The sequence below is a fragment of the Ostrea edulis genome, chromosome 7 (genome assembly GCF_947568905.1).
Source record: "Ostrea edulis chromosome 7, xbOstEdul1.1, whole genome shotgun sequence".
NCBI lineage: Eukaryota > Metazoa > Mollusca > Bivalvia > Ostreida > Ostreidae > Ostrea > Ostrea edulis.
In genome coordinates, this window is record NC_079170.1 from 72,804,255 (window position 1) to 72,818,238 (window position 13,984).

Below are 13,984 nucleotides of genomic sequence, written 5' to 3' on the forward strand. Positions count from 1 at the left end.
TATATATATATATATATATATATATATATATATATAGGAAATACAGGGTGTTGACGTGAACTTGTTAAAATGCTGGAATACAAGACTGAACGTTTTCATGACGGCGAGCGTTGCTTGTGTCGACTACATTTATTCCTTTGTCAGTAAATTTAAGTTTAGGAACCGATGGCATGATTCAGATCATCCTCTATAATCGCGGTCGTGTCAAGAGTCTGTGGTGGGCAGCATTAGCTATTCTATAATTCAATTTGTATTCTGGTGTCAGATATTCTGGTGTCGAAAATTCCTAGTACGGGTTAGCTTTGGCCTCTTCAAGTAAGGTAGCAGGGGACAGTTTCGCACTATAGGCCCGGTCAACTTTTTCAAAAAATGGAATTACCCCGTATTTGAAGTGATATTACATGTGTAAAAATGTATACAATAATTTTAGGATGCATGTCAAATGTAGCTGAGTGCTTAGTAAAAATGTTGATATACAACATGTAGGTGTCACCATGATTCCTAGCATATAGATGGGTGCAAATACGAAACTAAGACACGTGGTCAGTTGCTGAAGAAATTCCGGTGAAAACATGCAGGGTCTAGCAAAAGGTCTGTAGCTGTGAGGGAAGGTGGATGGCCCCATATGAGAGGTAGATTTTTGAGAAGGGCAGATAGGGTTCTTGATTGTGCACAGTGTCTAAATCCCCATGTTTGGTACTGTGATGGTGTGGGGGTGGTGCGGATTAGCCCAAATGAGGGAAAATCAAAGCAAAAAAGGGGAACCTGCTCAGAGCATTTTTTGTGCACCAGCACCAGTATTTATAGATTACATGTAATTTAGGGTCATAATTTATTAACTACACTAATATGAAATACAAGTATTGACATAAAATGGAAATATGATTTTTCATTAGTCTGTCATAATCTGACTTTGGTGTATACCCCCTATCCACATGTTTCAAAACCAAAGAAACTGTCCCCTGCCACCTAACGTATTAAAACTCTATATAGAGTAGAGTGAAGTTTTGTACGAATATGTTGTGGGCCTAATTGTTTGTTAAAGTAAAGTAAAAGTGAATCAAGCGTGACATCGTGTATACTTGGTCTTTTAAAAAATTCTATGAAATTCACGTTATCTCGTAATGGAATGGTAAATTGTCCCCATATGGAAATGCAGTGCACAGTGTCTTGAAAAAACTCTTTAAAAGAAAGTACAAGAAAAACTGCAACTTTTATGCTACCTTCCATAATGTATTTGAAATGTAGACTCGAATATATACTATTATACAGTTCATCCTTTTTCTCTATCCATTACAACTTGAAAATGTCCTTTACGGTTTTTTTTGGACATGCAGTTTTTCATCTTAAGTACTTTTTCACCGTTTATTTTATACCTAATTTGAAGCCCTTGTGAATGGAGGTATACAATACTTTGAAATAAAATCCAATGTGCACTTTGAAAGTTATATGCAATTTCTACATTACACTCCCTTAAACATGTATTTAATACCCCTCTCTGAATAACAAAACATATTTCTGTAGTGGTTAAAAAAAATTATGTTCTATCATCATTAAATTACCCCTTGTATTACTGAATTACATCTAAATATATATTTGTCTATATTAATTTGTTTTACACTGTTCAATTGGAGAACAAAACTTCATAATCATGTTGTTATTTTGAGCACCAGGTATAAATAGTATATTATATGCATGCAGATATATAATTGCTTTGATTTAAGTTCCTAATTTCTCTAAATTTTATTTCGAAAAAAAATTTAACATGAAAAGAAATTTGAAAGAAAAAAAAGAAAATTGATAGATAAAAGCGTCCATATGATTATAGGACTGGAGTTACGGAGGACACTTGGGTAGATTACTCAGGTAGTTGCACAACTTCAGCTTTGGGTCCCATCCCGTGTTTTTGAGACATTGTTTCGCTGTGGCTGTTCCGAACGAACACACGTAGTACTTGGTGCAGTCCTTGGGGTCGGGGAACTGACCGAAGGTAGAGGGACACGAAAACGAATCTGGAAAAATAAGAAGTATCGTTTGTTAGTTCATTGTAGTTTCACAAAGAGAAAATAAAATCCTTAAAGAAAATTATCAATATATATATATATATATATATATATATATATATATATATATATATATATATCCATATGAGTGAAATATTCTTGAAAGCGGCGTTAAATAGCATACAATAGATCAATGAAATAAACATTAAAACATGGACTTCATGGAAATAAGCACGGCAGAAATAGAAAGTAAAATCTACCTATAATAGGTCGCTATATCTATTGTTAAATTCTGTGACATGAAGAATTAGTTAAATTCTGTGACATGAAGAATTAGTTAAATTCTGTGACATGAAGAATTAGTTAAATTCTGTGACATGAAGAATTAGTTGCAGATAAATTTGAATTCAATTCACTTTCTTGACACACGACAATCTTATGGAGAACAATATTACAAATGGAAAAGGTATCAATTCCTGTGCAGCTATCAATTCTACGGAAAAGATTATCATTAATAAAAAATTTAAAACTTTCATTTTTCACGATACGACTTCCGATAATTGGCCCATGGAGATCCGGGTTAGAATAAGTTCTCAGAACCCCTTGGTTGCTGTAAGAGGCGACTATATGGGACGGTTTTTCGGATGACACCGTAAAAAACCGAGGCCCCGTGTCACGATAAAGACCCATCCCTGCTCAAAGGCCGTAAACGCCGAGCATAGGCCTAAATTTGCAGCCCTTCACCGGTAATAGTGACGTCTCCGTATGGGTGAACAAAATTTCAAGTGGGACGTTAAACAATTAAAGGTGAAGATAACGAACAGTGATCAATCAATAAAATACATCAATCAACTTCCGATAATATTTCCCTTGGGGATCCTGGTTATAATAGGTCCTTAGTATGCCTTGCTTGCCCTAAGAGGCGGCTAAATGGGGCGGTCCTTCGGATGAGACCGCAAAAACGAGGCCCCATGTCACAGCAGGTGTGGCACGATAAAGATCCATCCCTGCACAAAGACGTCGCATAGGCCTAAATTTTGCAGCCCTTCACCAGCAGTGGTGACGTCTCTATATGAGTGGAAACGTTTAACAATATAAAATCAATCAATTTCCGATGGTTATGTTGTATTATGAACAGATCGTACCAGATGATTTATCTTTGATTTTACACCCTTTCTCCGCTGCGTCTACACACGAAGACGTTTTCTGGTCCCATGCAGTTCCATACACACATGTCATGTTCATCTGGTGTCCATGGACGCATACCTGGTACATCGAGCATTCAGTTGGATGTGGACTAAACGTTCCATGGACACAGGCTGAAAAAAACCCACTTCCGGTCATATGATCACAATCATTATATTTTTTGGAGACGGTATATCTAGTCATTGCTTGCTGTCCAATCCCATGCATTTGAATTCTACTAATATATTCTTTTAAAAAAATCAAATTCAAAAGATCAATCTAATTTAAAAAGCAATTTTTTGTTAAAGCAGATAATCTATACGAATAAGGACTAAGTGTATGGAATAATCGATTACCTATTGAAGTTGTCAGATGACACGGCATTAAAAGATCCCAAAGAAAATGTACCTTGTGTAATGTCAATGAGATTGGTGATGAATACCATTATTCGTTTAAATGTATTAGATTTGTTACAATTAGAAATCAATGTATTAAATGGAGAAAAGTGTGTCGCCACCAAATGTAGTAACAACAAAATCTATTTTTAATTCTGATAATATTGTCACTTTAAGAAAATTAAGTAAGTTCTTAAAAGTTATTCATCATACTCTGTCCCCTCTATAATGACTTTGTTTATATTGCTGCAGTTTGTACATATGTATATATTGTGAACACATCATATTGTATATTTGTATGAATACTTATATGTATTTTCTCAATACCTTTGTACTTTTGGTAAGGAAATAAAGAATTGAATACTAGTAAAATGCTATTTTGATAAAAATCAATTTCAAAGATCAATTCGATTTGAAAAATAATTTTTTTTGTTTACACACATAATCTATACGGATTAGGACTAACTATATTCTAATTTATACTTTAAAATCCTGAATTGGGAAGCTGTTAAATTTTTCAAATGATCACTATAGCTATTGGTTTATAGTTGATTTTGTATAATGATTCTTATTGGATAGAACGATAATGAAACGTGGATTGTTATTGGTTTATAATTTATTTCTTATGATAATCAAACAGCCGTCCTGAATGGAAAAAATCCTAATAGTTTTAATGTAAATTTACACGTGTACATTTCACATACCTTTTGTCTTTCCTTCGGTAACACTAACAAATATACCAAAACACAAAAACATTAACACAATCATTTTACAATGTGATAATTGCTGTGCTGCACATCAAACATCCGATTCATTTTATATGTGTACGGATTCAAACAGCAATGCAAGATTTATGACTTGAAAGGTTTACACAAAAACTCAAACTGCCGTAAATCACAAAAAATAAATACCAGTACATGTAACAGGCCTGTTAGCAAACAGTTTACACTGCAGTGCTTCTCGTCAGGTAGTGAGGCAGATGGTTACATCGCAATACACATGCTTTTGTAAATTCATTAATATCAGCAAACGTTGTTGATTCTTTTCCACACCAAGTCCAATGTCACGTGGCACATATTACTTGATTATTTGCAACTTTAGTAGAATTTGAGAACTGTTTCTTTATATAGATTTTAGTAACTACAAGATTTTTGTATAATTCTTAAAATTATCTTCTTTTTTCTTTTACCTGGGATGACCCCTCTCATCATAGTATAGATTAATTTGAAAGCACTTTATTAAACGATACTTTGGACCAAATTTTATAAGAATTAGTCAAAGGGTTTTTCAAGACAAAACTCATCTTGAATAAAAATAATTAAAAAACACCCCACCCCAACAAAACTCTCCCAGTACACTTAGCGCTATATAATGGTTTATTTGATAACTTCACCAACCCTTTGGTTCAGGTGAGCTAATCAGGTGAGCTAATAACTTCTAGTGACATCTTTGATGTACCTCTATAAATTCACAATGTTATAACTTTTAATAAATCTATTACGAGGATGCATTTCAGTGTTTAGTCAGTGACTGGTGTATTTATTGTGCGCTGACTGTGATCACGTGACTTCTGGAGAGGAGTAGTCCTGTTGTCCTGAGCGATATACCACACGTCATGCAAAGTTCATTGACAATGTGATGTTATAGTTATAGATGTGCTAGATCTAGAGTTAGTTAAGTAGGTACACAAATGAAGACTTGTTGAAGCTAGAATTATAGCCTGTCTGGTCTTCTTCGTACTCCTCACTGCCCGTTATCTTCACCTTTCATTGTGTTGATCAACCACCAATAATTGATTTTTGTTAGTGTAAAGTTTTAAGTATATCGGATTGATTTCATTAGGATATATACCGAGGGAGAACATTATAAAGAAAGGTGAATATTCTGATAACGTACAGTGATCAATATCATAAATCCTGCAAGAAATACAAAATAACTATCATATAGTTTACTGATATGGAAATGCGCTCCATCATTTCCATAGCAAAAATGTATTTTATAATATATAGGAAAACTCCTGAATATGTGACGTCATACAACACTCACACCCGAACTATTTATAACATTTTCGACAGCCATCGATTGATATACCGGTAAATTGCAGTAAAGTTATCAAATATTTGAATAATTTTACGTCCTTAATGGTATATTGGGATATCTGTAGGTAGGTTGTCGAAAATAAACCTTAAAACGAGAGCTTAGGGTGGTTATTCTCTATTTAACAAAAAGAAAGGTGAAGATAACGAACAGTGATCAATCTCACAACTCCTATAAGCATTACAAAAAGAACAGGACAAAAAAATTAAATATGGAATTGATTTGCTATGCCACCATTTATTTCTTCGCATTATTTAAATGTACTGATGTCATTTCCTCGATACATTTTACATTCCCTATAACAGCTCTAAAACTTCATTGTTATTTCGGATTTAAAACATTTCAGTTGAGCATCACTGAAGAGACATTATCTGTCGAAATGCGCATCTGGGGCATTAAAATTGCTACCGTATAAGTTTTACATTCATTTAAAAATGAGATAACATTTTTCTTATGAACTTTTCCAAGTACGTAAAGATGTATAGAGGATATTCCATGTTTTGTTGTTGGATACAGAATTTATTTCACTAGTAAAACGGGAATGTTATTTTTATTTCCATTAGTGTTAAACACGCCTGAAGATAAAAAACTCTTGTCTCACTCGTGAATTAAATTAATTCGATACCCAACAACAAAAACATTGAATTTTCGGTTTGTTACATATTTGGTTTTTCCTCAAGCAGGTTTAGCTGTCCCTGTATTGACGTTCAAAAAATATTACGTAGAAAATATAGAACCTTAAGAAATATGCAAAATATATTCAAATCAATACATTTGAAGAATAAGAATTTTTAGTTCAATTTTAATTTGGGTATTCAAATAAAAACATGAAAAATTTATTATATAAAACATAAAATGAAGGTGATTTTATGTATCGCGGATGAATATTGTGGCAAGTAGTCCAGGTTGTTCTTTTCACAGTGTGAAAATAAAACTTGTAATTTTACAGTTTGAAAATATCAACTGTGAAATTACAAGAATTTTTGTTCAATGGATATATCTCAGTATTTCACCGGTGAAAATGGAATATTCTATAAATATTGCATGTAGTTGAGGGTAACATTGAAAATTTTCACCCAGAAAATTTACAATGTTACCCTCAACTACATGCAATATATGTTTTATTATATTGAATGTTATATAAACAACAAAGCAGAAAATCTTACGTCTGTTGACATTTGATCAATCACTGTAATGCGATATTTTGTATTTCGATGCGGGTATTCGCGTTTATTAAAACATTCAAACGACCTCGTCTAACAATCTACGGCGAACCATACGCGCATACATTTGTCGCATTTGATAATTTGTTATAATATTACCCGTTGTCAAGTACTGTTACCTGTTGCTAAATACTATCACCCGGGAGCGTGTGCTTTCTGTTCTCAGAGGGTAACATATGTTTTTTAAATGCTTCTCGCCTAATCAGATTCGAGTATCTTACATGAAAGTATAATACAAAGGTTTATTCAATGATAAAATAATTTGAATCACTGTTCGTTATCTTCACCTTGCATGAAACAAACAGATAGCATTCTACTGCAGTGTGGCCGCACGACAATTGTATGCATGTACATAACATTGAACTGAAGAAGAGTTTTATATGAATAGTACAATTCACCTTTACGGGTCATCTTAATTAAAAAGCAATTACTAGTACTAGTATCTTGGTAAATAGTACAATTAACCTTTACTGGTCATCTTCATAAAAAAGTACTTACTAGTTCTAATATTTTTGTAAGTATTACAATGCACCTTTGCGATTACACTAGGTCATCCTAAACTAAAAAAGGCAAGTACTAGTATTTTAAATCATTCATAAGAATGAGGGCCAAAAAGGAGGGCAATTATGAACATTCTCAAATATAGTTCAAACCCCTCAGCTAAAATTATCAATTATACCATTCTGATGAGAACGTCATTTAGCGCATGCTAAATTGAAACCGTGAAGAAAAATAAGAATAAGTCGAAGTTACAATCACTTTGGACACATGAAGCCGTCGTGAAAAATTCGCAGACAACACCATGTCAAGGTGATAGTTTTTGAATGAAACAGAGACATCTTTATGGTCAATGGTCTGATCAGAAGTTTCAATGCTACTAGTGTTCGTCTACATTTTCTGGTTTCCAACTCCATGCAACATGTCTGAAGATAGCAACTTCTTAAGCTGTAATTATTTTAACAGATTATTTTTAGTAACAGTATGAACAATCAATTAAATCCACTGTATAAAAGAACAAAATATAAATATTAACTTCGTCCTATTAAGTTACACATTTACCTGATCAGGATATGGGGCTCACGGCGGGTGTGACCGGTCAACAGGGGATGCTTACTCCTCCTAGGCACCTGATCCCACCTCTGGTGTGTCCAGGGGTCCGTGTTTGCCCAACTATCTATTTTGTATTGCTTGTAGGAGTTATGAGATTGATCACTGTTCGTTATCTTCACCTTGCATTAACAAAATGGTCTTCTTCAGACATCAAAATGATACATTTCACATATTTATAAGAGGACAGATAACAATTTTCCATAGGTTCCTTTAGGTAAGAAAGGTGATTATAATTACATATCGAGTAAACTTTGATACACGTGTTAGAGTTCCTTACGTTTATAAAAGACTTCTTGTAAATATCACTTAATGAAACGTGTTCACATCAATGACCTGGCAATAACCTCTAAGTCAACAATCTTTTGACATTATTATAGGTCAAGATTCAAGTGAACTTCAAATCTGTTAAGTGACAATGCGTCTATATAGTTCAATATATCACGCTCAACAAATAATTTAGGTCACATAAAGTGTCAGTATAATATAATGAATTAGGATGTACTTAATTAAGACACAAAATAATGGGGAAAAACTTTATAGTGAATGATATCATCTACGATTATCTTAAGTGGGGGGATTTATGTCTTACGTAGCAAAAATAAGAATGTAAAATAATTACATCTTAAAGACAAGTAGGCACACTATATATAGGACAGAGATGAGGCGACCTGGCATTCCAAATTTGGTGAACTACAGATATGGGTCCTCTGTTTTGTCTGTTGGGCGTTTTCGTCATCACTGTTGCGGGTTCCTCATGTTCCGATAGGAATTCCTGTTCGATGAAGTTATACGAATTCGAAAACTGTCTCAAAACTCAGCATACCGCTATGGAAGTCCGTCTACAGGCACTGGAAACTGAGATGAAAGAGTTGCATGAAGGTAAACACATTACTTATGCTGTAAATTCCTAAATATACGCGAGGAATTTATCATCAACCAATTTCTTGAGAAGCATCACTCGCGAATTAAATTACTTGCTTTTATTTCTATACTGCTAAAATACATGTAAAGATTCTTGATTAATAGAACACTCGCGAATTTATGTTCTCGCAATTTGACGTAAACAAGTCATTCTGGAAAATCAAGTACTCGCGTACTCAGTTTCTGCTAACCTGTTACACTGAACAAACAGTTTGAAACGACATCATCAGAGCGGGATTACTGTAAACGTATTATATTTGGCGTGTACAATATTTGGCGGAAATCTTTTTTCAACAAGTTAGCGTAGATTTTATTTAGCGCATTCCTGAATTACTTTAAACATCTAGATTTACGGATGGCATTTAGCGATGTACTTGATTTAGAGGAAGCTGCGTTCCGCCAAAGGCGCTAAATAGAATACACAGTCAAATGTAATACATTTACAGTATTCAGAAAACAATACACACAATGAATCAGCTATCTAGTAATGGTGGACCTGTCCTAGTATCAATATACATTTACTAGTGATAGGGATCATCAGCAGCGCTGGACGCTAATTATCAGATAAAACCTTAAGATGAAATAGTTCAAGGGTTTTGTAACTTTATTTTTCATACCTAACCGCTTGTTGATGCATGAGGAACAGTAACAGATTCGGAGGGAAGGGGAACGTTTGCAAGACGTATAGCTAACATGGTTTTGCTATACAAATGTTATTCTCTTTGATTTAGGGTTTCTAATTTGGAGTGAAAATGCTAAATAAGCACCATTAAGATTGCAAAACCCCTCGAACATGTATAAGACTTACTCTTTCTGTTATATCAAATTGATTATTATCCATTTTGAAAGGAGTGCAAATTTAATTTCATCTATCCGATATAGTAAGTATTTCTTATATTGTATGTCTTTCTTAATATGCACTAGATATAATTCGAGTTATTTTTTGTCTACAGATACCAGCTACCATGCCTCGTTCCTTGCGGGTATTACTCCCTCTGTCAAACTTGTCAATAGAAGCATGCTGATATTCAACAACGTAATGCTCAACAAGGGCGGTGGTTACAACGGTACATCTGGCATCTTTACCGCCCCCGTGAAGGGCGTGTACTCTTTTACACTCACAATAGGCTTACATGCTCCAGAGGTCGCGACCAATAACCTTGAATTTCATATCATGAAAAGTACAGAAATTGTTGGTTTCTTGTTCATCGAATGGGAGGGTAAATGGTTGAAGAGATCTGAGAGCACTGTGGTGGACCTTCAGGCGGGAGACCGAATTCATGTAATGGTGGCCATTGCGCCAGACGAGTTCGATGAGCTTCCAGGTGCTTCCGACTATCCCGGAAGTGCGTACAATAACCACTTTTCTGGTTTCTTAATTGAGCATGAACATTAACAGGAGGACAAGAGTCGAGTTAGTTTGCATACTTTGTGGGAAAAGTGATCCCATTTGGTATAAGGGTAAATCAAGATGATTTAAAAACCAAAATCAATTGGATATTGCAATATGGTGTGTATGCAACAATGGCTGTTGTATTTCCGCTTTACGTAAACGTACGAGTGACGAGAAAGAGATGTAATGTGCCTACTGATTTGATAGATGATAGAATACAATAAATTACAATTGTAAAAAGAGGGTCTCAGTAAGTTGTTTTTTTTTATTACCAGTTGTGTTGGATTTGATGGCTGCCCAAGACTCCCGATTATTCGATACTATCATTGTTGATATACGCATATTGTCTGTATTTAATTGCTTGAATAGGTATAATATGAATGTGACAGAACTTTGCATCCTCCGATGTACAACGAGAACCTGGAATTAATTGCTGTGTAGAAGACTTCCAAAATTCAGTAATTCTAAGTCTTCCACATCTGCTTCAAAGTTAATTGTTTTATTGAATAATGATCAACTTTATGACACACATCCCGTTTCATGACCAATTTCCTTTATGTATGTACCAATATTCCATTATTCCTGCAGATGGTGGTTATGTCTCTAAAATGATTCCATACACAGGAGCATGGTTTACGTACGATAAGTTTTAATTCATGTGAGGCTATTGACAAACAGGCTCATGTTACAGGGATTTCAACATTCTTGTTTAAAGTCAACATTTTGCAAATTCTATTATCGTTATAACGATGTAGTTTACAAATATAACCTTCACTTAGGTGGAATGCTGTCTGAAGTGTTTCATATTAATTGTTAGAGCATTCTTTTTATACTGAGTTTGACTTCAGATCTCTCCGTTTACCTGATCAAGACAAATAGAATATCACACTCTAATGTTCGTCTCGGACCTTGGATTGGACCCGAAATCACTTGAGGGGCAATCCCAGGTCCTAGATCAATATTAGAATTTGATATCATTTATATCATATACCTAAAAGAAGTTGATAAATATTTTTGTTAAAAAATTGGGGGAGGGGGTATTAACCCAAACATAAATACATGATATACTGTACAACGATATTTGACTATTTCATTCCTTCAGTGAGTTTACTTTATTGGTTATGTTTCCAGTACTGTTGGCATTGTGAAACATGCTCAAATCTGGGTTTTATAGCTTTATTCCATTGCTGGTCACGGTAATTGGAGGATTAATTATGGACATCCCCTCATGTGGTCTAAAATCTGGACGTTTCAATTAACTGAACTGCTTGGCTGCGAAACTCGTCACATTGATCGCTGTGTTGTTCATGTACATGTATATACTATTAAGCAGCTCCTAGGGGTTTGCTAATTAATACAAAGATTGGAAATAAGTGAATTATTTTTATCTATTTTTTCGGATTTACCAAACTCGCCCGTTTTCATTATTTCATATAATTTGTAAGAGTTGTGAAACTTTGTTTACGTTGCGTCATCGTGGGAACAGGAATGTTTACAGATGCGATGCTGCTATTTCTTTGCTTAGGGAATGTTACCTTATTTTTTTTTACCGATTCCCATCTGTTTAGTATTTATGAGTCGTTGAAATACGTCGGTTCTGCTTTTCTCGTTTTATTGCTAAGTTTTCGGGATTTTAGATTTCAGAAATTGTTTTAAAGCCGTTTTCTACATGAAAATTGCCGTAAATTAACATAGTGATCTCCATCAGGACCGGAAATTTCTGAGAATGCTTCAGTATCACCTTCCATAATTCTCCTACTGTTTTCTATCACCAAGAACGTTGATTGTTTTTAAATGAAGTTAAACGTGTTATTGTTCTAAATAGACAATTGTTACTTGGGTTACCCTCCTTTGCTTAGATATTCGCTACAATTTAGCGCTGTTTTTTTAAACCTTTTTATTTAATTTTTCTGCTTAAATTAAATTTTGTCGTGGAAGATTATATTTGAAAAATATAGATATGTAAAATGCGTATCATGCCTGCTTTACATCATTGCCATTGCCAAATAGTATTTTATGATATATCGGAAAATCCCTGATTATGTGAAGTCATACAGCACTCATAAACGGACTATTATGATATTATCGACATATATCGATTCATATACCGGTAAATTACAGTAGAGTCATCAAATATTCTAATTAATTTACGTCCTTAATGATATATCGGGATATATGTTAGTAGTTTGTCGAAAATAAACCTTAAAACAAGAGCTTGGGGGCGGGGTGGTTAAAGTATACTCTATTTAACAAAGAACGAACAGGACGAAAACTTTGAATATCAAATTAATTTGATTTGCCTTCATTTATTTCTTCACATTATTCAATCTTACTTATTACATTTCCTCGATATAATTTATTTATTTAAAAATGACATCACATTTTGCTGATGAACTTTTCTAACCCAATTAAGATATATAGAGGAGATTCAATGTTTCGTTATTAGATATAGAATTTATTTCAAGAGTAAGATGGGATTTTTATTTTTATTTTCAGGAGTGCGAAACACGACTGAAAATGTTAAAAACTCCTGTCACACTCGTGAAATCAATTCTATACCCAACAATAAAAAACGTTGAATTTTCTGTTTGTTACATATTCGGCAGTTTTTCCTCAAGCATATTTTGCTGTCCCTATATTGACGTTCAAAACAATATTGCGCAGAAAATATTGAACCTTAAGAAATATGCAAACTATATTTGAATCAATATATTTGAAAAATGAGAATCTTTAATTCAATTTTGTTTTGGGTATTCAAATAAAAAAACATGAAAAATTAATATATACATGTATAACATTAAATGAAGGTAAATTTTTGTATCGCGGATGAATATTGTGGTACATGTAAGTAGTCCCCGGCTGTTATTTTTACACCGGCAAGTAAAACTTATTTGTTATTTTCGCAGTGTGAAAATAACAACTGTGAAATATGAATTTTTCTTCAACGGATAAATTTCAGTATTTCACTGTAGAAAATGTATATCATAGGGTTATTGAACTTATATTGGTGAATATTGGCACGAGTTGGCTGTGAAAATGCACGAGCTTGCGAGTGCATTTTGACAGCCAACGAGTGCCAATATACACCAATATAAGTTCAATAACCCTTTTATTATATAGCTAAAGTATTTAGTTGTTGATTTATATCGCCTTTCATTCAAACTACTCCAAAATAGACGAGAATTCATCAATATTGGCAGTGTGCAATAACAGCATGCATTTCTTAACTGTTCAATATTTAATCCGTCATTAATGCATGACGCTATTGATTTTGTAAATGGGGACATCATAATTTATGTACAGTAAAACATTTTGCTTAAGTAAATATCAAATACCGGCTCTGTCAGATTCGGAGGACCGGCGTCTGCCATTTCGGCTTGTTTACGTCGTTATGGTAACGTCAATATTGAACGCTCATACTCGGAATGTTTCGGGCGCATATAATTTACGCAATGCAAAGTTAGCGTTCAATAACATCTCAAGCATATTGAACGCTAACATTCTCTAGATTTTACGCAGATTTTATATTAGACTATTTATTAGATATATAATAAAAAAGTTTATTCAATGATAAAATAACTTAGTACATGAAACAAACAGATAGCTTTCTACAGCAGCGTGGCCGCACGACAGTAGTATACATGTACACTACATTAA

The 13,984-nt window shown here is 33.9% G+C and overlaps 2 protein-coding genes across 2 annotated transcripts; one reads left to right on the top strand and one right to left on the bottom strand.

Moving 5' to 3' along the window:
• Positions 1-1,728: 1,728 nt before the first annotated feature.
• On the bottom strand, positions 1,729-4,397 carry LOC125655463 (peritrophin-1-like). The gene is made up of 3 exons (XM_048885767.2): positions 4,288-4,397; positions 3,149-3,322; positions 1,729-2,012 (listed from the first exon to the last, which is right to left on the bottom strand). Exons 1-3 carry the CDS (start codon positions 4,349-4,351, stop codon positions 1,837-1,839), a joined length of 414 nt encoding a protein of 137 aa, XP_048741724.2. The 5' UTR covers positions 4,352-4,397; the 3' UTR covers positions 1,729-1,836.
• A 4,285-nt stretch (positions 4,398-8,682) lies between these two features.
• On the top strand, positions 8,683-10,567 carry LOC125655946 (cerebellin-3-like). The gene is made up of 2 exons (XM_048886488.2): positions 8,683-8,892; positions 9,888-10,567. Exons 1-2 carry the CDS (start codon positions 8,712-8,714, stop codon positions 10,328-10,330), a joined length of 624 nt encoding a protein of 207 aa, XP_048742445.2. The 5' UTR covers positions 8,683-8,711; the 3' UTR covers positions 10,331-10,567.
• Positions 10,568-13,984: the final 3,417 nt, after the last annotated feature.